Source organism: Citrus sinensis, chromosome 9, assembly GCF_022201045.2.
Source record: "Citrus sinensis cultivar Valencia sweet orange chromosome 9, DVS_A1.0, whole genome shotgun sequence".
Classification (NCBI taxonomy): domain Eukaryota; kingdom Viridiplantae; phylum Streptophyta; class Magnoliopsida; order Sapindales; family Rutaceae; genus Citrus; species Citrus sinensis.
This window is the reverse complement of record NC_068564.1, coordinates 4,422,301-4,442,577: the sequence shown is the minus strand read 5'-3', so window position 1 is coordinate 4,442,577 and position 20,277 is coordinate 4,422,301. Positions and strand designations below refer to the sequence as shown.

At 34.4% G+C, this 20,277-nt stretch overlaps 2 protein-coding genes across 2 annotated transcripts; one reads left to right on the top strand and one right to left on the bottom strand.

Annotated features, from left to right (window-relative positions):
• Nucleotides 1-218: 218 nt before the first annotated feature.
• LOC127900008 (zinc finger protein ZAT9) lies at nucleotides 219-1,741 on the bottom strand. The gene has a single exon (XM_052434261.1). The coding sequence runs from the start codon at nucleotides 1,516-1,518 to the stop codon at nucleotides 673-675; it is 846 nt and encodes a 281-aa protein (XP_052290221.1). The 5' UTR covers nucleotides 1,519-1,741; the 3' UTR covers nucleotides 219-672.
• A 2,450-nt stretch (nucleotides 1,742-4,191) lies between these two features.
• LOC102612928 (structural maintenance of chromosomes protein 6B-like) lies at nucleotides 4,192-18,891 on the top strand. The gene is made up of 28 exons (XM_006490077.4): nucleotides 4,192-4,507; nucleotides 4,646-4,751; nucleotides 4,868-5,001; nucleotides 5,100-5,155; nucleotides 5,291-5,377; nucleotides 5,454-5,774; nucleotides 6,530-6,649; nucleotides 7,301-7,435; nucleotides 8,875-8,951; nucleotides 9,047-9,122; nucleotides 10,462-10,536; nucleotides 10,614-10,718; nucleotides 10,963-11,132; nucleotides 11,243-11,345; nucleotides 11,433-11,545; nucleotides 13,419-13,623; nucleotides 13,757-13,888; nucleotides 13,995-14,109; nucleotides 14,191-14,276; nucleotides 14,377-14,472; nucleotides 14,618-14,754; nucleotides 14,830-14,932; nucleotides 16,601-16,680; nucleotides 16,811-16,889; nucleotides 17,060-17,117; nucleotides 17,685-17,782; nucleotides 17,936-18,030; nucleotides 18,603-18,891. Exons 1-28 carry the CDS (start codon nucleotides 4,351-4,353, stop codon nucleotides 18,658-18,660), a joined length of 3,177 nt encoding a protein of 1,058 aa, XP_006490140.2. The 5' UTR covers nucleotides 4,192-4,350; the 3' UTR covers nucleotides 18,661-18,891.
• The last annotated feature ends 1,386 nt before the right edge of the window (nucleotides 18,892-20,277 follow it).

The window sequence follows — 20,277 nt, the reverse complement described above, 5'->3', positions numbered from 1 at the left end:
TTTTTAAAGAAACTAAATTATGAGAGAATCTAAATTGGAAAAGATAAACAGGAAATCCATGGCTTTCTTTGACTTCTTCTTCACCATCTGTAAAGCTATCCAAAAGCCAAAAAAAAAAAGATTTAATTTAATTTCTCTCTCCAGTAATAAATTTAATGAGAAAAACTAGGGAAATCTGTTGGCAAAGCTAAAAAACAACTGTATATTTCAGAAGCCAAACAATGTGTAGCTTTCAATGTAACTTTCTTTGCATGAAACTCCTATATATGTTTCAAAGAAAACTCATGAACTTTATTACCAATTACTATAATATTTAAAATTGTAATTAAATGGGACATAAATTTTGTAATCTCCTTTCATAGGTGCACCTTATTAATTTGTACTTACTCTATTTTTGACTAAGTTGTGCAAAACCCTTTACTGCAAAAAGACAATAGATATTTCCAGGGTCATGAAATTCATCCATCCATTAACAAAACAAATCGCCATAGACAAAACGAAGAAGAATAATAAGCCAACAACATATTCATGATGAACCAATTAAGCTCTTCAAAGTTCAAACTGTGTATCAAATATTGATTACAAAGCTGTTTGCATATACAAAACAAAAAGCATATGAAATAAATTAGATTGTAGTTCAAAAACTTGAATTTCAACTTTTCGGAAGCTAAATTAAACTTGACTTACTTCACTATCATCTTCAGGGGCTGGTAAATTAAGATCTATAAATTTTGCACCAGATGATTTTGCTGATGAAGTAATTTTTGTGATAGGGGTAGCTAAGTAAGTGAAGTGAATTTTCTTGTGCCCACCGAGGGCTTGGCCAGAATCAAACACTTTGTCACAAAACGGGCACTTAAAGACTCTTTGATCCATAACAACAGCATCACCAGCAGCAGCTGCATCACTACTCCCATTATGATGAATCTTAATCTTCTTGTGACTGGCTTTGTGTCCTCCTAATGCTTGATAAGATCGAAACTCTTTCTTGCATGTCTTGCACTTGTACTTATTAGTTCGCGAAACCAAAGACGACTCATCTTCTTCTTTATCCTCCTCCTCGTCATTGTCACCATCATCGCTCTTGCCTCTTACATATTCATCTTCATCCACCACTGCTTCTGCAACCACTACTTGTTTGTCCTTTTGTAACCAGTTATCCTTTGAAAGCTTTAGAAGACACATAGCAACTTCTCTATCGGACAAAAAATTTTCAGTAACTGAATTACTTACAGATTCAATCGTCCTAAGAGGCCTTTTCGATCTTGCTTTCGTCAAATTCCTCGAGGACTCAGCCTCACTTTCATCCTCAAGACCGGAAAAAGGTCGATTATTAACAGATCGATAAGTTTGCATGTTACTCAGTGAAGAAGATGAAGATGGGTATTTTGGTGGGGATGGGTTGATGTTTGATGAAGAAATCGGATGTTTTGCAAAGTGAGATCTCATGTGACCTCCCATGGCTTTGCCATTAGCAAAACGTCTGTTACAGATCTTGCAAATCCTGTGCTTATCCATAGATTTGATCGAAGCACAAAAGCAAAGTGTTGTGTTTTGTGCGTTTGGTTTCTTTGTTTCTTGTTTCACTAGATGTGATGGAGAGACCAAGTTGAGAATGGGAACTTAAAAGGAGTAGGTGACAAGCATTCCTTCACTAGAGGCACAAAACCAAAAGGTAACAGAGTAAATATATATGCTCCTTACCAAAAAATGAAAATAAATAAAAATAGTAGTGTTGTGTGTGAATTGAGAATGAGAACATAAATATAGAGTGAGTAGTGGACAAGTGGAAAGAACGTGTATCATGCACAAATTACAAACTTGATTCTGGGCCCTCTGATGGTGCTTTTTATTTTTTTTAAATCAAGTCAAATGGTGATTATAAAAAAGTAAATGACTTCTATAGCTGCTGATGCAAGGTTGCACCGTTTCATTAGGGTTTGTGTACAAGCTAAATTATGCTACGAACGAGAGTAAGATGCACGTGATTTAATTTGGTGCACCCAAAAAAAAAAGTGAGAATATAAAATTATAGTTATAAGATATCAGATTAATAGATTTGGGAAATATTAAAAAAATAAAAAATAATTGGACTTTATGTTATTTTGATTGCTCTATCCCATTTTGAACATATTTGAATAGCTAGTTAAAAAGAGTAGAAAATGTGGACACATATACACAATGTTTCTCTAGTGCAAATGCTTAAATGCATATGTTCAAAATACTTTTATTCAGTTAATTATAATACCATATGGTTATTTATGGTGTAATAGGGAGAACTGACATAATGCATAAATATTGTAAAACTAAAAAAGTTAATTATTTATGAAACAAAAAAATATCTATATTTCAAAATTTATCTTTTAGATAGTACTCACAATTTTCTATCAGATACGATCTGCGATCGGTAATGATTAACCTTACAAATTTAACAGAAAATGCTATATCTGCTAAAAGAATCGATCTTTAATTTCTTCCTTACATCGTGTGGCTGTATTTGGTTTTTGTCCACATTTGATAACATAATTATAAAACGATGTGTCAGCTTTCAGTTAAGAAGAGAAAGGATTTTCATGATGCGGTTAGTTCTACTCTAAACAACTATATACCATTAGATTCACAATAATAATCAAGACCACGAGATTGAAGATAATAATTTCATCGTAGAAAAATACAATAAAATATTTATTAATTCAAAAATTGATCACTAAAAATAATTTTAACGAGAACTCCCAATTTATAATAGGATAATTCCACTTTTTTAACTTATTTATGAAAGCGAATCATAATTTAATGGTTAATCAAGTTAAAAAAAAAACGAAAAATGACTATCATTATAAAATCAATACCTAATAATCACCTTAAAATAACGAAACCCTAATTTATCCAGCATCCCTAGCTAAGCAACCCACGGAGGCTTGAATTACATATTTTGAAGAAAACATATATAAGTGCAACATGTAACCCACATAGTAATAATCAAATTAAGAATGCAACGCATGGATTTTACTTGGTTCGCAACACTAGCCAACAAGGCCTACACCTCCACGGCACCAATTGAATTTGAGGATTCTACTAGAATATATAATAACCTTTATTTTACTCCAATTCTCAATTCTTTACATTTGATTTCTAAAGTGCCCTCTCATGCCCTTCTAAATCCAAGAGCATCCTACACCAAATCAACACAAATTGGAAGTGAAGTTTTATATTCATCACAAATCACAAACAAAAACTCCCACATTATAGTTTTGGAAATATTGCAAATAGGTCCTTCTTGATCTTAGATACATAAAAAAAATATCATTATAACATATAGCCAATTCTAGTCTTGATCAAATTTGATAATATAATCAAAGTGCAATGTGTCAATTTCAACATTTTATATCCATTCATTCTGCTGTCCAATGTTATTTGCTTGGTGCCATCACCGTTTTATAACTTTTACAATCTTTGTAATATTAGGTTATTTGAAGGGTCCGGCCACGTTGCAACAGTTTACGGTTCCTCAATTTTGTCATTTTGTTTGTTACGCTCAGATTTGATTGGAAAAGTTGTTCAATGGTGAGATGTTCATATTCCATTATTGACAATGCAGTCCCTAGTGTTTGTTGAAATTTTACAGCAGTCAAAGATTACAAATTTTTTATCAAAGTTGCGACTTCCAAAGTTCCAATGGTTACGGAATCAAAATCTATTGTCGTACTTCTAAAACAACTTAAATAGTATGATTCCACTGAGATATGAATTGAATTATATGTTTTGGAATGAGATAATATTTTTCTCGTTTAAAATGGAGTTAGATTTGCTTTAAATTAAAAAATTAAAAAAAAATGGTCCGATGGGATAAATGTAGCCGACTGATTACAGTTATTCCAACACCTTCATTTTTTAATGGTTTTTTAAATTGTATGCTATTTCACATAATAAATTATTCATATTTTAATGGTTTTTCAATTATCGTTGTATATAAAAAGATCAATTCCTAACCTTTACTTTACCAAAATTAATTTTCTTTTTTTGACCTATACGAAAATTAATTTGGTTGTGAAGGAAAAAAAAAAAGAAAAAGAAAAACGCATGCGAATTCATTATCATCATTTCGTGGGCCCGCTTATCAGAGAAATAAACAAAAAAATCGACGGTCCTGATTTGTCCAGTTTAAAACAACTCGATGGTCGGAGCCCTGTTAATAAGGTCAAGCCCCCCACTTTCACAGTCACACATTCATCTGACACACACGCAGCATTCCCCTCTTCCCGCCATAAACACTCCCCATTCGAGTCTCTTTATGGTATCTTTCTTTCATCTGCAACTAAATTTCTAGGGCTCAGAAGGGGGGGAAAAAGGATGGGGGATTATAGGTTTATTTCGCAATCCGGTTACGGCCCTCAGCGTTCCGGAGCTGGTACAATAACCCGAGTCCGATTGGAGAACTTCATGTGCCACAGTAGCCTTCAAATAGAACTCGGCGAGTGGGTCAATTTCATCACCGGTCAAAACGGAAGTAAACGCACTCAGCTTCATGTTTATCAAATTTTTAATCTTTTTTTGGTTCTGATGCTTAATTTAAGTGAAATTAGTTTAAACAATTGATAATTGTTTCTGAAATACGACATGTCGTTTGGGTTCATGGTGGTTGTAGGCGGTAAGAGTGCTATACTGACTGCTCTGTGTATTGCATTTGGGTGCCGAGCCAAAGGGACTCAAAGAGCCGCTACTTTGAAGGATTTTATTAAAACTGGTTGCAGGTTTGTTATTTTTGAGATTCACATAGGTTATCTCTCTTGTGATTGCTGAAAATTTGTTGAAAAATCAATAAAATTTTGATATTTTTGTGTTTTAATGTGTTTTATTGTACTTTTAGTTATGCTATGGTTGAAGTTGAGTTAAAAAACCGGGGTGAAGATGCATTTAAGCCAGAAATATTTGGTGATTCCATAATCATAGAACGCAGGATTACTGAATCTACTAGCACCACTGTTCTAAAGGATCACCAAGGTTGACTTGATGTTCTCGCATTACTTTTAGTTCTTTGATTTGATTGTATTGTGATGTTGAATTACTGGTGTGAGAGGTTTGTTGTATTAAATTGACAGGGAAAAGAGTTGCCAGTCGGAAGCAGGAGCTTCTTGAACTGATAGATCATTTTAATGTGAGTTATTCTTTGGGCGTTTAATATTGACAGTTCCCCTGGTTTTGTTTCTCATTTTCATATTGAAAGTTATCCTTTCTCTTTCGACCTCGGATTCTGTGCTTGGATGTTTAAGATGTAATTTACTTTCTACAGATTGATGTTGAGAATCCGTGTGTGATAATGAGCCAAGACAAAAGCAGGGAGTTTCTTCATTCTGGGAATGACAAAGATAAATTCAAGGTTATATCTGTTTCCTAGCATATGATTTAAAATGGGCTATGTGCGATTTTATATTGATGTTTCCACTACCACTCAGTTCTTTTTCAAGGCCACACTTCTCCAGCAAGTAAATGATCTTCTACAAAGCATTTACAACCACCTTAATAAAGGAGATGCTCTTGTTCTGGAATTGGAGGCTACGATAAAGCCTACAGAGAAGGAACTTAGTGAGTTGCAAAGAAAAATAAGAAACATGGAACATGTGGAAGAAATAACTCAAGACCTGCAGCGATTAAAGAAGAAGCTTGCATGGTCTTGGGTGTACGATGTTGATAGGCAACTCAAGGAACAAACTCTGAAGATTGAAAAGTTAAAAGATCGCATTCCTCGTTGCCAAGCTAAAATTGACAGTAGACATGTGAGTTATAAACAACTTTATATGACACTTATGGTCAAATCTGTATCCTTTTAATTGTACCAATCCCCTCTCCATGTTAAAATCCAAAGTTTATTACATAATTCTTGATATTTTTGATTTTTTTCTTTTGTTCCTTTACTTTGGTGTTTATACTATTTGACAAGTGCAACTAGAGATGGACAGCGACAGTAATGTGTTAAAACCTAGAAATATGAAAATTTTGCTACTAAAAATATCTGGGGAAGTATCTAGCTGAAATGAAATTATGTATGTCCTTTTTCTTTTCTTTTCTCTCTCTCTTTTGTTTTATTTAGTTGGGGAAAGGGGGTGTGGATCTTTGGTTGGTCATGGATCCTTCAACTACCTAATGCCACCTCACGTTTTCATGGTTTTCAGGAAGGAGAAATTGTTTAGATAGATTTATTTCTTAATTGTCTACATCTTTTTTTTGATCGAATAAGTCTGGTTATAATTTCTGCACATTGGATTCTCAAATCTTGCTCGCCTATTTATTTAATATTAGGAAATTATGTCTATCTGTTTGATATTTGGAAAGGATGATTTTGATTTCATGGGAATCTTATGGATGTCTTCATTCTTTTAAAGTTTGTTTCATTATATTACGTCTCAGAGATTCTGGTTTGCTTTAACACTTTTCTTTTCGAAGTTGTGGTACTTAGAACATATTTTTTTTCACCTAATGTAGAGGATGCTGGTTCATAAATTACTTCCCTAGTTATGTATTTGCTTCACAGAGTATATTGGAGTCACTGAGGGACTGTTTCATGAAGAAGAAAGCTGAAATAGCGGTCATGGTGGAAAAAACATCAGAAGTGAGGAGAAGGAAGGATGAGTTGCAGCAGTCTATTTCCTTGGTATGTAGAAGTTGGGATATTTGTTTCTGAGTAAAATAAAATTCTGATAATTTGAGAGGTTGTTGCTCGGTTCTTTTCTTTCAGTTTATCAGCCCTTTTCTTGGTTGTTGTAAGTGTTAAAAGAGAAATTTTGGGGGAAAAAAAAATTAATAGTATAGTGATATGTGAAGTAAACATCTGATTTTTTAGTAAGTGCTTGTGTTTCCTTTATAAAGTAATTGGAAATTTGTTTTGTATTTTATTCTTATCTGCAATTCCTTTTTCTTTTATTGTTCTGAAAGTGATCAAATTTGAAATGTAGTCATTTAGAAGTACCTATAACTAAGCATAACCAATGTCCCTTTTATGTTTTGGTGGGGAAAGATGCTATCCTTAGTGTAGCATGTTCTCAATTTGAATTTAACATCATTAGGAAGTTAAAATAGATCTGTTTTGTCCATTGGAAGATGTTTGCCTTAATGTTTCATTTCAATTTCTTATATTTAATTTCATTATTTTCTTTATTTTCTTTTTTCATAGTCTATCTGCCTTCTATCTTTTTCTCATTTTTTATGTGCTCTTTAACAGTCTTTTCTCATCTGATCAAGGCGTTTTCCTTATAATTTTTAAAATCTTATTCTATCCCCTGTTCATGTAAAATGCTGATCTTAGGCAACAAAAGAGAAGCTTGAGCTAGAAGGAGAGCTTGTTCGTAACACAAGTTACATGCAGAAGATGGTGAATCGTGTCAAAGGGCTTGAACAACAAGTCCATGATATTCAGGAGCAACATGTTAGAAATACACAGGTTTTTTCACTTGCCATAATAGTTTTTTTATTTTCCTTTTCCGGCTTTTTCTGACTATTATTGTGGTATATCATTTACCTTTTCATGTCATGCCTCAACACTACAGCTTTTCTTTGATTTGATTTTGTAAGAATCATTTCGAAAAAAATTCTTTTTGTTTTTGATATGACATTCCATGAGCTCTTAATTAAATGATTTCAATGTGGACTAGGAAAGGATATAGCCCCCATTTAAGAAAATGCTAAACCCTTGAAAGACTAACATTTGGTAGAAGTCATAACAATATTTGAAAATCATGCAATGTTGATTTTGGCTTGGCTGAGAGGTGGGTGATCTTGGCACATTGTTGGCATGATCTTTGGGATTTGATTCTTAGCAATGGTAAAAAAATTAGACATAATTGAGAAACATTGTGTTAGCAAGTGAAGTATTTAATATATATTGATGTTTTTCTTTCCTTTCATCTCTCAATATACAGTCATTTCTTAAACTTTCATTATGTTTATTTTATTAAGTTCTATTTACTACTAAAGCTTGTTCATAACGTGTCTTGTTTTGTATAAAAAAATTGCACATTTATAAATAGTGTTGGGAACTTGAGTTTCAGAAATTGTGACTCAATAGAGAATAAAACTTACGTGGTTCTTACCATCTTTAAGAGGATAAAATACTGTACTTCTTGTGAGGTGCAGAGATCATATGTTAAGTTTACCTGCTAGTGTAAAACATCTTGATGTGGCATCAGAAATCTGGGGTTTGGATCTCACTCGCATGGGCTGGGAGGGGTTTTGTTTCCATTCATGCAATACTTAAAAAATAAAGAAGAATAAACTAAGTTTACTTGCTAGTTTTCCAATTTTTCAAATATGTTTGCCCATTCATGTGACCTTGATGTTTCCGATAGATTCTTTGGCCAGCTTTATATATGTTTGAATGTTGAGTTCAAACTGTTTGTTGACTGCAATAAAATGCCATGCATGCCTACAAACCATGTCTTATCTATATATACATATATGTAGGAGCCACAGGGTTCTTAATAACTGATTACATTTTCTATTTTTTTTTTTGGGATAAACACTTACAGTTTGTTCTATTGTTTCTGTTAAATATGACAGTACTCAGAAGCCAAATAACATAGGGAAAAAAAAAGTAAGAAAGAAAGAAAATGAACCCAGAGTAAATTCTGTATGACAGATAATTAATTCTGAGAGAACTTAATGCTCAACCAAGTTTCTACACTTATTTTGTTATATTAGTTTGCTAAGGTCTTGCGTCTAGTTCTGCATTGTGGAAATGCTGCTGCTTATTTATCACTTCAAGATTAGGATCTCTCTGCTTTTGATAATATGATGTCGATGTAGAGTTGTTTATGAAAAAATGGTTTGCTCTTACCAAACCTCATTGAAATGAATGATTTTTCAATTTTGGTATTACTACAGGCTGAAGAATCTGAGATAGAGGCAAAGCTGAAGGAACTCCAGTGTGAGATTGATGCCGCTAATATAACTCTTTCAAGGTTATATAGTAGTCCATTTCTTTATTTTGTTTGGATCTATTAACTTTCTGCCAGGCTAGGTTTGCTTCATCCTGTTTAGTACTATGATAATTCAGGATGAAGGAAGAAGATAGTGCCTTGTCTGAGAAACTGTCTAAGGAAAAGAATGAAATAAGAAGGATTTCTGATGAGGTAAGTTGTTCATTTACAGATCATTCTTATCCATTGATTAGAATTGTTCTGCATGGTTCTGAGTCTTTGGTTTATGTTCTCTGTTCTTTACCCTGGCCTATTACTAGGTTATTGCATTTTGGTTGGATACCATAACCATTTGACATGGAATACACTTTTGTTTGATATAGTGCTGTAAAGCTGGTGTTTCACCCTTTACTTGCTTGGTTTTCTATCTGTCACTAGTTGATGCTTGGCATATCCGGACCAATGAAGCATAAGATTAAGCTAAATTTATATTATTTTTCTGTGTTGAACTCATTTATCATTTTGATGAATCAATTGGAAACAAGCAACGTTGACTTCTCTGGATGTTTGGTTTTTCTAATCATCTCCCAATTATTTGGATTGACTAAACACCAAGAGTCTTATTTGCATTAGTCTCGTAAATCAGTTATGAAAGTATACTTGATGCTAGCTAGCAAGTAGTAGACATAATTGAGTTGCCCTAAGTTTTATACAGTAAAACCTCTCTATAGTCATAATGTTGGGACCAATTATTTTTATTACTTTGAGGAGATTATAACTTAATAGAGGTTTAGTTACAAAAATTATTGGTTTGTAGTAATCCTTAGCCCAAGTGATATAGAGATAAAGTATGCACTAAATTAATCTTATACTATTAAAAATATGCAGAGTCATCTTAAAAGTCTAAACTTTTGCATTACGTTTTTCTCTTAATGTAATTTTTATAAATATTATACAATGATTTGGTAACAACTTTAAAGAATAAATCATTGTCCGAAGCAAATTTAGATTTGTATTTCATTCCATCTTAAACCTTTAATGTAATATAGCATGTTTTTTTTGCAATATACAGAATTATTATTATGTGGAGGTAAGTTTCTTAAGACAAGCTCTAGAAAAACCATAACTTATTACAATGTGGAGTTTATTCTTATTTATAACTTGCCCAAATTTGAGAGCATAATTTTTATGACTATATGGAGGTTATTCCCATTCAGAGTATCACTATAGGGACGTTTTAGTGTAATTGCATTTACTATTTTTGAGGATAAAAAGTTCTAGCAAGACATACTGACATTTCGTGCTGATTTATTCTTTTTTTTTTGGGGGGGGGGGGGGGGAGGGATGAATTTTGGCATTGACAGTTTATTTTGGTTTGTGGGTTCTGACTTACTGGAAATTGCAGTGTGTCTTATGTTGTTTACCTTGCAAGTTGTTTTAATTGTATGCATACTCCTATGGACCAAAAATTCAAAGTTTTCTCTTCTAAGAAAACACTTGCTCTTTCTAGACTATTTTTTATACTCAAGAGATTGTGATCTTGGTTTATTAGATTGAGGATTATGATAAGAAGTGTCGTGAGATAAGATCTGAAATTCGTGAGCTCCAACAACATCAAACCAACAAGGTGCGTGCCACTCATGTAGTAAACATGGTTTTAAGCACCCAATTGTATATTCAGTTGTGACCCTTTTTTGTTGGCAGGTTACAGCTTTTGGAGGAGACCGAGTGATTTCTCTTTTACGTGCTATTGAGCGACATCATCATAAGTTTAAAAGTCCGCCCATTGGTCCAATTGGTTCCCATGTGGTCAGTGGTAGAAAACTGGATGATTGCATTTGGGTTTGTTTATATTGTGTTGTATTAAAAAGATATTCTCTTTGTTACATATTGTGTTTGAATATTTCGTTGCTTGTAGTAGTAGTCATTGGTGATATTCCGCATGTTTTGATATCGGGATTTTTTTTCTTTAAAATCTTTTGTTATTCTCCAATTTCTTTTCAAAGTGGTAAGATCTCGCCCTTGAAGCTACATTTACTTTTATATACTGCAGACCTTGGTCAATGGGGATACATGGGCTCCTGCTGTTGAGCAAGCGATTGGGAGGCTGCTTAATGCTTTTATTGTGACTGATCATAAGGATGCTCTTCTTCTCAGAGGATGTGCAAGAGAAGCTAACTATAACCACCTTCAGATCATCATATATGACTTTTCAAGACCAAGGTAGATGACCAATTTATTGATTTTAACTGCCTTGGTGGGTGCCTACTGCCCCTATTTTTATTTCTAGTTTTGATATTTTTCCTCTTCATATGGTGCTTTTATTTGTTTAGATTGAGCTTGCCCCACCACATGCTTCCTCATACAAAGCACCCTACTACACTTTCTGTTTTACAATCAGATAATCCTACCGTAATAAATGTCTTGGTGGATATGGTAACCTTTCTCTTCACTATATGACTGCTCTCAGATTTTTGTGGCTCTTCAACATCTTTTAATGTCCTTGTTGATTATTTTCTTCAGGGCAGTGCTGAGAGGCAAGTTCTTGTTAGAGATTATGATGTGGGAAAAGCTGTTGCTTTTGAGCAAAGAATTTCAAATCTGAAGGAGGTCTACACTTTGGACGGACATAAAATGTAAGTTAGGAGCTTGTTCTATAGGTTATTTAAGCTCATCGAATGTGTTAGATTGATTTATTAAGTAACTAACTTGGCTCAAAAGCATGAGCTTTTGGTTCTAGTAATTTTAATATGGAGTCACGTCAGGTTGACCAATTAGTCTTGTATTTGAATCCATCAACCGTATGAATAAATTATCATAAGTTGTTTTTGTGTCTGTTATATATTTTTGGTTCTGGTGTACGTTTGTCTTCATTCGCATGCCTTGCTTGTAAGGATGCAACTGAGCTTAAATGCTATTTAGCATCTTTTCTTTTCATTTTAAGCTTTTGGATTGACTGATAAACTTAAAATGCTAGAGCCAATACAATCTTGTGTTTGAATTCCCTCCAATTTTAGAAATGAAGTAAATTATCACTTGGCAAAATGGCTGTGTTTGGATCGCCATGACTGGCCCACAAATCCTTGCACATTTGGGGCCTACTAGGGACTAAATGCTATTCTTCAGCTGTACTCATAAACTAAAGAGTACTAAATTCTATTGTTCTGCTGTACTCATTAATCAAAGATTTCAAGTCGATTGGTAACTTAAATTGTTATTAGATCTAATTTGACCAAGTGGATGAATTTCCCTGTTGTCACTTGCGGATGAATTTCCCTGTTGTTATGTTTGTTTCTTAATGTTTGTGGTTGTGATTCTGTCTGACTCTTGTTCCTCTCATGTTGTAGCGGCGTCCAACTTTTTTAGGTTGGTGGTAATTCAGTATGATTAATTGACTTATAATAGCATAATTTTTGTAAAATTGATAGTTAGAGCTGTCTGAGGCAATTGAAGGTAAAGTAACTGCATGGGTTCTTATGTATTTCCTTCAAACTTAAAATTTCAAGGTCTTACAACAGATCGCACTGCATGCTTAAAGTACTAGATACACTTGCTTTTGTGGAGGCAGAGGTGGAGCATTGGTTCCTTGCGGTTTGGGACAGAGTACAAGTAAGTTGTACTCTGGAAAGAGTTATAGGGAATTGTTTGACAGTTCTTATGTATTTCCTTCAAACTTATAGTTTCAAGGTCTTACAACAGATCATGCTGCATGCTTAAAGTATATTATATACACTTCTTGCTTTTGTGGGGGCAGAGGTGGAGCATTGGTTCTTTGCAGTTTGGGAAATGGTACAGGGAAGTTGTACCCTGGAAAGAGTTATAGGGAATAGTTTGACAGTCCCTATTGTATACCAGGCATAGAGATAAGAGGGAGGGGCCGAGGGGGAGTGGATATAAAGGTTACAAAGATAGTTAAGCAGCAGTGTGCGGTGGCCCTCTTAGTGAAGCACATATGCATTTAAGAAAGGTAGTGCTTGAACAAATTGAGATATTATGTTGCTATTTCTTTGTTAAGAGAGTGTAAAATCTTAGAAAGGGAGTTAAAACGGACAACATTAACAATTTGCAGGAACCATTACTGTGATCTTACATATTGTTCTAAAACCATAAGAGCTTTGTTTTTGGATGAGTCCTGGACAGTTGATGAATTTGTGCCTTGAGTAGCATCACATGAACTATGGTTACTTATTCATACATATTTGCTTTGCTCTTGGTATTGTTCATGTTAACAGAGAGAAGGAGCTATGTAGGTGGAGAGAACGGTGTAAAGACTGCATTTTTATTGTATTTTCTTACTAATGACAATTACAAGAAATATTTAGACTAGAACATTGATAAAATAGGTAACACAGCTCAATAACAGCAAACAGCACACAGTGAATCACTGACAGCCAGTGATATCTTTTGGTCTCTGTTTTTGAGCTTCAGCAGTGTATGAGCAGTAATCAAAGTTATTTTCCATGTATATTTCCCAGTTTGAAGACTTCAATTCATTTCTGATATCCCTAGGTTTTCTCGAGGGTCAGTCCAGACAATTCTGCCATTAAACAGGAGGCTCAGAACTGGCCGTCTTTGTGGTTCTTATGACGAGAAGATTAAGGATCTTGAAAGAGCTGCGTTACATGTACAGGAAGAAGCTCAACAATGCAGAAAGAGGAAGAGGGATTCAGAAGAAAGACTTCAGGATCTTCAACAACATCAACAAAACGTTAAGGTAATAGCAGAGTGGGAGACTGCTTACAGCTCACCTGTGGAAAATCCTGTCCTAACTATTTATTTATGTTATTGCTGTATACTCGGTTTTAACCGGCATGTTTGTTATCCTGTGTTTCCTTCTTTTTGTGTAGAGGAGGTGCTTTAGTGCGGAACGGAATCGGATGTCAAAGGAACTAGCTTTTCAGGATGTGAAGAATTCATTTGCTGCTGATGCTGGTCCACCATCTGCATCAGCAGTTGATGAGATTTCTCAAGAAATTTCAGTTTGTTCCATAATGCTCACACCATTCAAAATTCAATTTGTACTTTACTATGTTACCTGTTTTATCTCCCTTTATAATTTTATTTGTGTTGTGGAATGTTTCATAGAATATTCAAGAGGAAATAGAAGAGAAGGAGATCATTCTGGAAAAGCTCCAATTCAGCATGAATGAAGCAGAAGCTAAAGTCGAAGACCTTAAGTTATCATTTCAGAGTTTATGTGGTATCTTCTTAATGTTTCTATGATTGGTGTTCAGTTCTATTATACTTATCCTTATGATTTCTTCCATAATGCTACTTGTAGAGTCAGCAAAAGAAGAGGTTGATACCTTTGAGGCAGCAGAGAAAGAGCTAATGGAGATAGAAAAAAATCTACAAACTTCAGAATCGGTTTCCTATTCTTTTCTAAACTTCTTTCAGTGCTTCCCTGCTGTTTCTGTAATTTTGTTTTCTTGAGTTTTTATATTCAGAAATCAAATTTCTATTTCAGGAGAAGGCTCACTATGAAGATGTAATGAGAACCAGGGTTGTCGGTGCTATCAAAGAGGCAGAGTCGCAGTATCGGGAGCTTGAACTTCTCCGTCAGGTACATTTTATACATTATTCAAAAAATAGCAGAAATTTTGTTGCTAGCTTTTCAATGTTGTCTGTAGTTTCTAAATATTCAAAGTGAAAGCAATTGTTCTTGCATCAATCGATAGCAAAAATTTTATACTTGGGTTAAATTGCAGGATAGTTGCAGAAAGGCTTCTGTTATTTGTCCTGAGAGTGAGATTGAAGCTTTAGGAGGTTGGGATGGTAGCACTCCTGAACAACTCAGCGCTCAAGTAAACAGACTGAATCAGAGGCTTAAGCATGAGAGTCACCAGTATGAGCATAAATTGTCTTCATTATGTCCTTTTGACGACTTAAGGTTCTAATTACACACGTATCTTCTGAGCAGATATTCTGAATCAATTGAAGACTTGAGGATGTTGTATAAGGAAAAAGAGCATAAAATTTTAAGAAAACAGCAAACTTACCAAGCTTTTCGGGAAAAAGTGAGGGTAAGTTGTACATGTTTATTTTCATTTATATTAGACTAGGAGCTTATTTAAACTCTCACTGATATATTGCATGTATCTAATTGTCAATATGTTCTCCAACATTGTTGTTTACCTTCAATTGCATTTTTTACCCCTTTTTTCTGCAATTTCTTGTTCCCTTTTTTCAAGTAAACCTTATTTTGAATCCTTTTACGATTTCTAATGATGTGTTCTGATTCAAGGTCATGTCCATTTTCCAAAATCTTTTATAAACCATTTGAAAATGTAGAATGGTCTTTGAGATTCTCTATGTGATTGTGACAGAGAAACAAAAAAGGGTTAAGGAGCAAAAATTGTCCATGCTTTTATCAGATTGGCTGTTTGTCAGATCAGCTGTTGTTGCCTTGTCAAGTTGTCCCCATCTTGTTCAGCTGAATGAAGCGACCTGATCTTTCTATTGTTTTTTCTTCTGACTTTCAAAGAAAATAGATTAAGGGAAGAACTTGAAGGGATGGAAAGAGAGGAACAAGGGATTAATTAAACAGAGAAAGGATGTAGATAGAGATAAAGGGGCTACTGTTTAAACGGGAATTGTTTTTTTTTTTTTTTAGATGGGCACTATTTTATTTATATATTTATTAAATGAGGACTCTTGGGACATGGTCTAAAAAATTCTTCTAGGCACTATTTATGTGCTGGGATAGCCAGGGAGATGGTTGGCCTACTTGTTACTTTTAGGCGAGTAAACAAAAGAAGGAATGGAATGCTCTAGAGCCATTCATGTTACTCTTTCGTATATCAAGATATATAACCTTCATGTTTATTGATTTCTGTAATCATTAACTGCAATTTAGTCAAGACATCTGTTAGACAAGTGGGATTGTTTACTAATTATCTATAATTTTGTATTGTTTACATTAAAATTTTAAAGCCTATTCAGTGTTAAGTTGTGGTATGGCAACTGTCAATAGCACAAATATCATAAATACAGAGGGAGTCAAGTTCTCAATTTTCATCTGTATGTGTTGTTTTCTTTCATTTCGGACTCTTGTGTGTTTAAATTGTTGGATTTTTCATTGTCCAATACATTATAAAGTGCTCCTTCTAAAGCATCTTCTCAAGTATAAAGTCAATTGGCCAGATGAGCAGATAGTTTAGGTTTATAAGATTAGGTGAATTATCCACTCACTACACTCGAGAAGTTGTTAGCAGCTGCTGCAGACTTTATTATAGCTTGAGTTTAGGAAATCAAGTTGTGTATATAACTTTGAATCCACAATTTGAATTTCAACCATTCACCGAATTGTCTATTTCTTCAATGATTTGTTTCTTATTTGTATTAGCTATTTGCCACCCTGAAGTATGGAGTCAACTGGCTAGATGCGCAGATAATTTGGATTCTTCATTTCTCCACTCACTACTGTTGAAAAAATTGTTAGCATATGCTGCAGACTTCTTTATAGCGTGAATTTAGAAAATCAAGTTGTATATATAACTTTCAACCATTCACTGAGTTGTCTCTTTCTCTCTCTTTATTTCTTCTTTGTATTAGCTATTCATCATCCTCTTTGCCAGTTTGGCTTATTAACGGCTTGATTTTCTCACACTATCCCATGCCACAACACCGCCCCCCCCTCCCGCGACAACACACACTAAAAGCACCATTCTCCTCTGACTTCTAAATTGCAGGCTTGTCGAGAAGCGCTGGACTCGCGATGGGGCAAGTTTCAAAGAAATGCTACTCTTTTGAAGCGTCAGTTGACTTGGCAGTATGAATTTGCTGTTTTTCATATTCCACATCACATTCTTTATATTGCTTGATTTTCTATTTCCTCATTTGAAGAATACATTTACATGATGTTTGAATGGTTTCGTAATAAACCAATTTTTTTCAATTAGATTTAATGGCCATCTGGGAAAGAAGGGGATTAGCGGGAAAATTAATATTAACTATGAGGAAAAGACTCTCTCCATTGAGGTAAGTTGTGTGCCCTTTGTGTACTTCTTTTGTTCTGTGTATAGTCGAGTAAGACCATTTGTGTTATACATGCACGAATCATGCTCCTAGTTAGCTAGACAGTTGGAAACATTTTCTACTTTGCATTTTCAATTTTATTGAATCTTGAAACTGTGCATTCTATTTATCAGGTAAAGATGCCCCAAGATGCATCAAGCAGCAATGTTCGTGACACGAGGGGACTTTCAGGTTTTCTTCTGTCTACACCTCTTTCTGTTGCCAAGTTAATTACTGGGCCTAGAATACTTACAAAATTGATGGTCTTCAATCATGCTTTTGTAAACTTGAAGAACGCCAACAGATTTTATTAGTTGCACAGTGTGTGGTGAGTTACTAATAATAATATGGAGTTGAATTACTCCGAGAAGTGTGGACCCTCAGCCTTTTTCGATAATTCTGCATTTTTTGGCTTCATTTGAGACCTTTGTAATTCCTTTTAAATAATACAAGCCAAACTCCTCCCCAGCCTCTTGCACCAACTTTAGAGATCTCACTAGCTGAACTAACAATACCCACAAATTTATTTATTAATTTCCTTCATTGTAGGATTTTTTTTAATAAGAAATTTAATTCTTCAACCAAGGCATGCCTTGGAACTATTTCAACAGTTGGTTAGGCTTGTACATTCTCCTCCTTAATTTCCCCTCATTAGTTTTATAAGACTATGAGAGTATCAATCTTCTGGCTGTACTTTTCACCTGGTGGATTGATTTCTTGAGTTAAACTTTAAAATGGTTTAATTTGCTTGCTGAATAGGTGGGGAGCGTTCATTTTCAACATTATGCTTTGCATTGGCTCTTCACGAAATGACAGAAGCTCCATTTCGAGCAATGGACGAGTTTGATGTGTTCATGGTCAGTTTTTATATAAATTATGTCTTTTCTATTGACTTCAGTGGGTATGTACCATGTAACTTTTTCTACTTGGTATGGTGAAGTATCCAGGAAATAGGTGTCCTTTTTGAGATGTGAATTTTATAATTTTTATGTGTTACTTTTGATCTCCAGGATGCAATTAGCCGGAAAATAAGCTTAGATACATTAGTGGATTTTGCTTTGGCACAAGGATCCCAGTGGATATTTATCACCCCTCATGATGTCGGGTACATAATTCAGCTCATGTCTCAAACTTCATGTTTTATTGACCTTGCATCTTCCCTGTTGCACATAGCCATAGGATTGCCACGCACGTGCTTCCCTAGCATCACCATGTCAATTTTTTTTTATTGTCTTTTTGTTTGCTTCTATACTAGTCTTGGGTTTTCTGATTTCCTTTTTGATGTCTTCGTGGTTAGTTATGTAAAAACTTTTGCCTCTGCTTATGCTTTTGTTGAAGTTCGCAATACCCATTATTAGGTCATGTTAGGCAGTCAAAAGATTGTATAACCGATAGGTGCTCTTTTGCAAAATGGCCTAGAATTGCTTTCAGCTTGCTTTACTGGTGTTTTTGTCATGGTTTTACCTGTGCTTGTTTTTCTAGGAATTGCTATTTTCAGGTTTGATCGCCCAACAATGTTTAATAAGATATCACTAACTTACGAAACACTTGGAACTGTCCCCTCGGCAGCTAAAACCACATTTTGATTGGATAAATTCAGTCAAATAATAAAGAACCGGCGTAACTATTGGCAAAGATAATGCATCTAACTTCATTGTTGTTGCATTTGACATACAGTTTAGTGAAACAAGGAGAGAGGATCAAGAAACAGCAGATGGCAGCTCCTCGTCCTTGATCTTATTCGTCTACAGCTTTTGCTTGCATTAATATCTGAATGATATTTAATAAGGTCAGCTGTTCCGTTAATCAAACAATGTACTAATTTAAGGTGAGATTTATTTTGGTCCCTATGTGCGTGTAACGTTAGACATGTAGAAGTTGAGTGGAGCTAAATGTTGCAAAACTTTGCTGGGATAAGTCAGAATACTTAACTCTTGAGTTACATATACTTATTTCTCGCTTCGCATTTGTGAGTAAAAGTTTGTGGAGGAATCTTAATGTGGATCGGACGCTGCAATGATAGAACTGGAAACGTCCCCGGAAATTTGAGTCAAACCCCCACAAGTAAATAGAGCAGATTGAAAAATGGATGAGATCTCACATTCACAATTAAGTTAAAAAGGCAGGTGAAAACTTGGATACACAAAAACGTCATCACCTATTGGCACCGTTCAATTTACAATTAATTTTGCAGAGCACCAGCATGGGCCAAGGTTCTCCCCGTGAGTTACGAACGTGTCGTAATGGAAACAGCTAATTTTTCAATTTTCCAGAGGAAGCCAGCTATGGGTTCCCTGGATTATATTGAATGTAGTTTTGATACTGTCTTGCATGGCTAACTCCAATGTACAACTTTTTTCGAGATCCCAACAACCTTTTAAATAGATTATCTTAATAGATTAATTTATTACTTGTCTGAGTATTGCCCATCAAATCCAACCCGGAACACGGACAGCAAACTCTTTTACCATTCCGTATTGGCGTATTTTATCCTTTTTAACTTTGAAATTGTTATAATTTATAGATATAATTTATGGATATCTTATAATTTGTCATTCATTGGGAGTCTAAATCAAATACTCAGTGGGACGTTAGTCTATTGAATATTAATTCATAAATTTATTCTCATTAATCTTTTAATAGATACCTAAATTTGGAATAATGAGTTTTATACATACGCTTGAGCTCACTCCTGGATATAATTTGAAGTTGAGGGAATGAGTGGCATTCGGATTGTAATTGAATAACACATCTTTTGATTTGGGTTGACTTATTTATGTACTCAGTCCGATTTTTAATGTATGCAATATGAAATTAGTTAACATCATACTCAATTTATCTATTTGTACATCTGCAAATGGTACTACAATTCACGGTGTGTCTGTAAACTGTAATCTCCTTATTATGAAATTAACGCTACGCTTTCTTGGGGACTTTTAATTGTTTTTTGATACAGGGAGCTTTTATCTTTATCATTTTTCCTGTGGTATCTTTTGTTCCCACCCACTTCGAAAGAAAATTTTGAATCATGAACGGCTATGTGTGTAACGGCTATTTTTGTGGGAAGCCCGCTGCGTCTAAACGGGGAACAAAACCAAATAAACAATGCCCCGGAGGCAAAGAAAAAGGGCAAGATAATTATGAAAAAGAAAAAAAAAAAAACTGATTTAATTCAAGATGTGGTGTGTAAGTTCGTTCACTTGAGGATAAAATTACTTCACAAGGTCAAGAAGTTTTAGGGTGCGTTTGTGATTTGGGTTGGACAGCTGTAACTTAAAAGCTACAACAGTAAAATGTTTAATAAACATTAGCTGCTGTAGTTTTTAAGTTATGTTGATATGATTTTTTACTT

Coding starts and splice junctions, on each gene's coding strand:
- LOC102612928 (XM_006490077.4), top strand. CDS start 4,351: ATGGGGGATTATAGGTTTATTTCGCAATCCGGTTACGGCCCTCAGCGT. Junction 14,110..14,190: donor ATCATTTCAGAGTTTATGTG/GTATCTTCTTAA, acceptor TGCTACTTGTAG/AGTCAGCAAAAGAAGAGGTT. Junction 14,933..16,600: donor CTTTTCGGGAAAAAGTGAGG/GTAAGTTGTACA, acceptor TCTAAATTGCAG/GCTTGTCGAGAAGCGCTGGA.
- LOC127900008 (XM_052434261.1), bottom strand. CDS start 1,518: ATGGATAAGCACAGGATTTGCAAGATCTGTAACAGACGTTTTGCTAAT.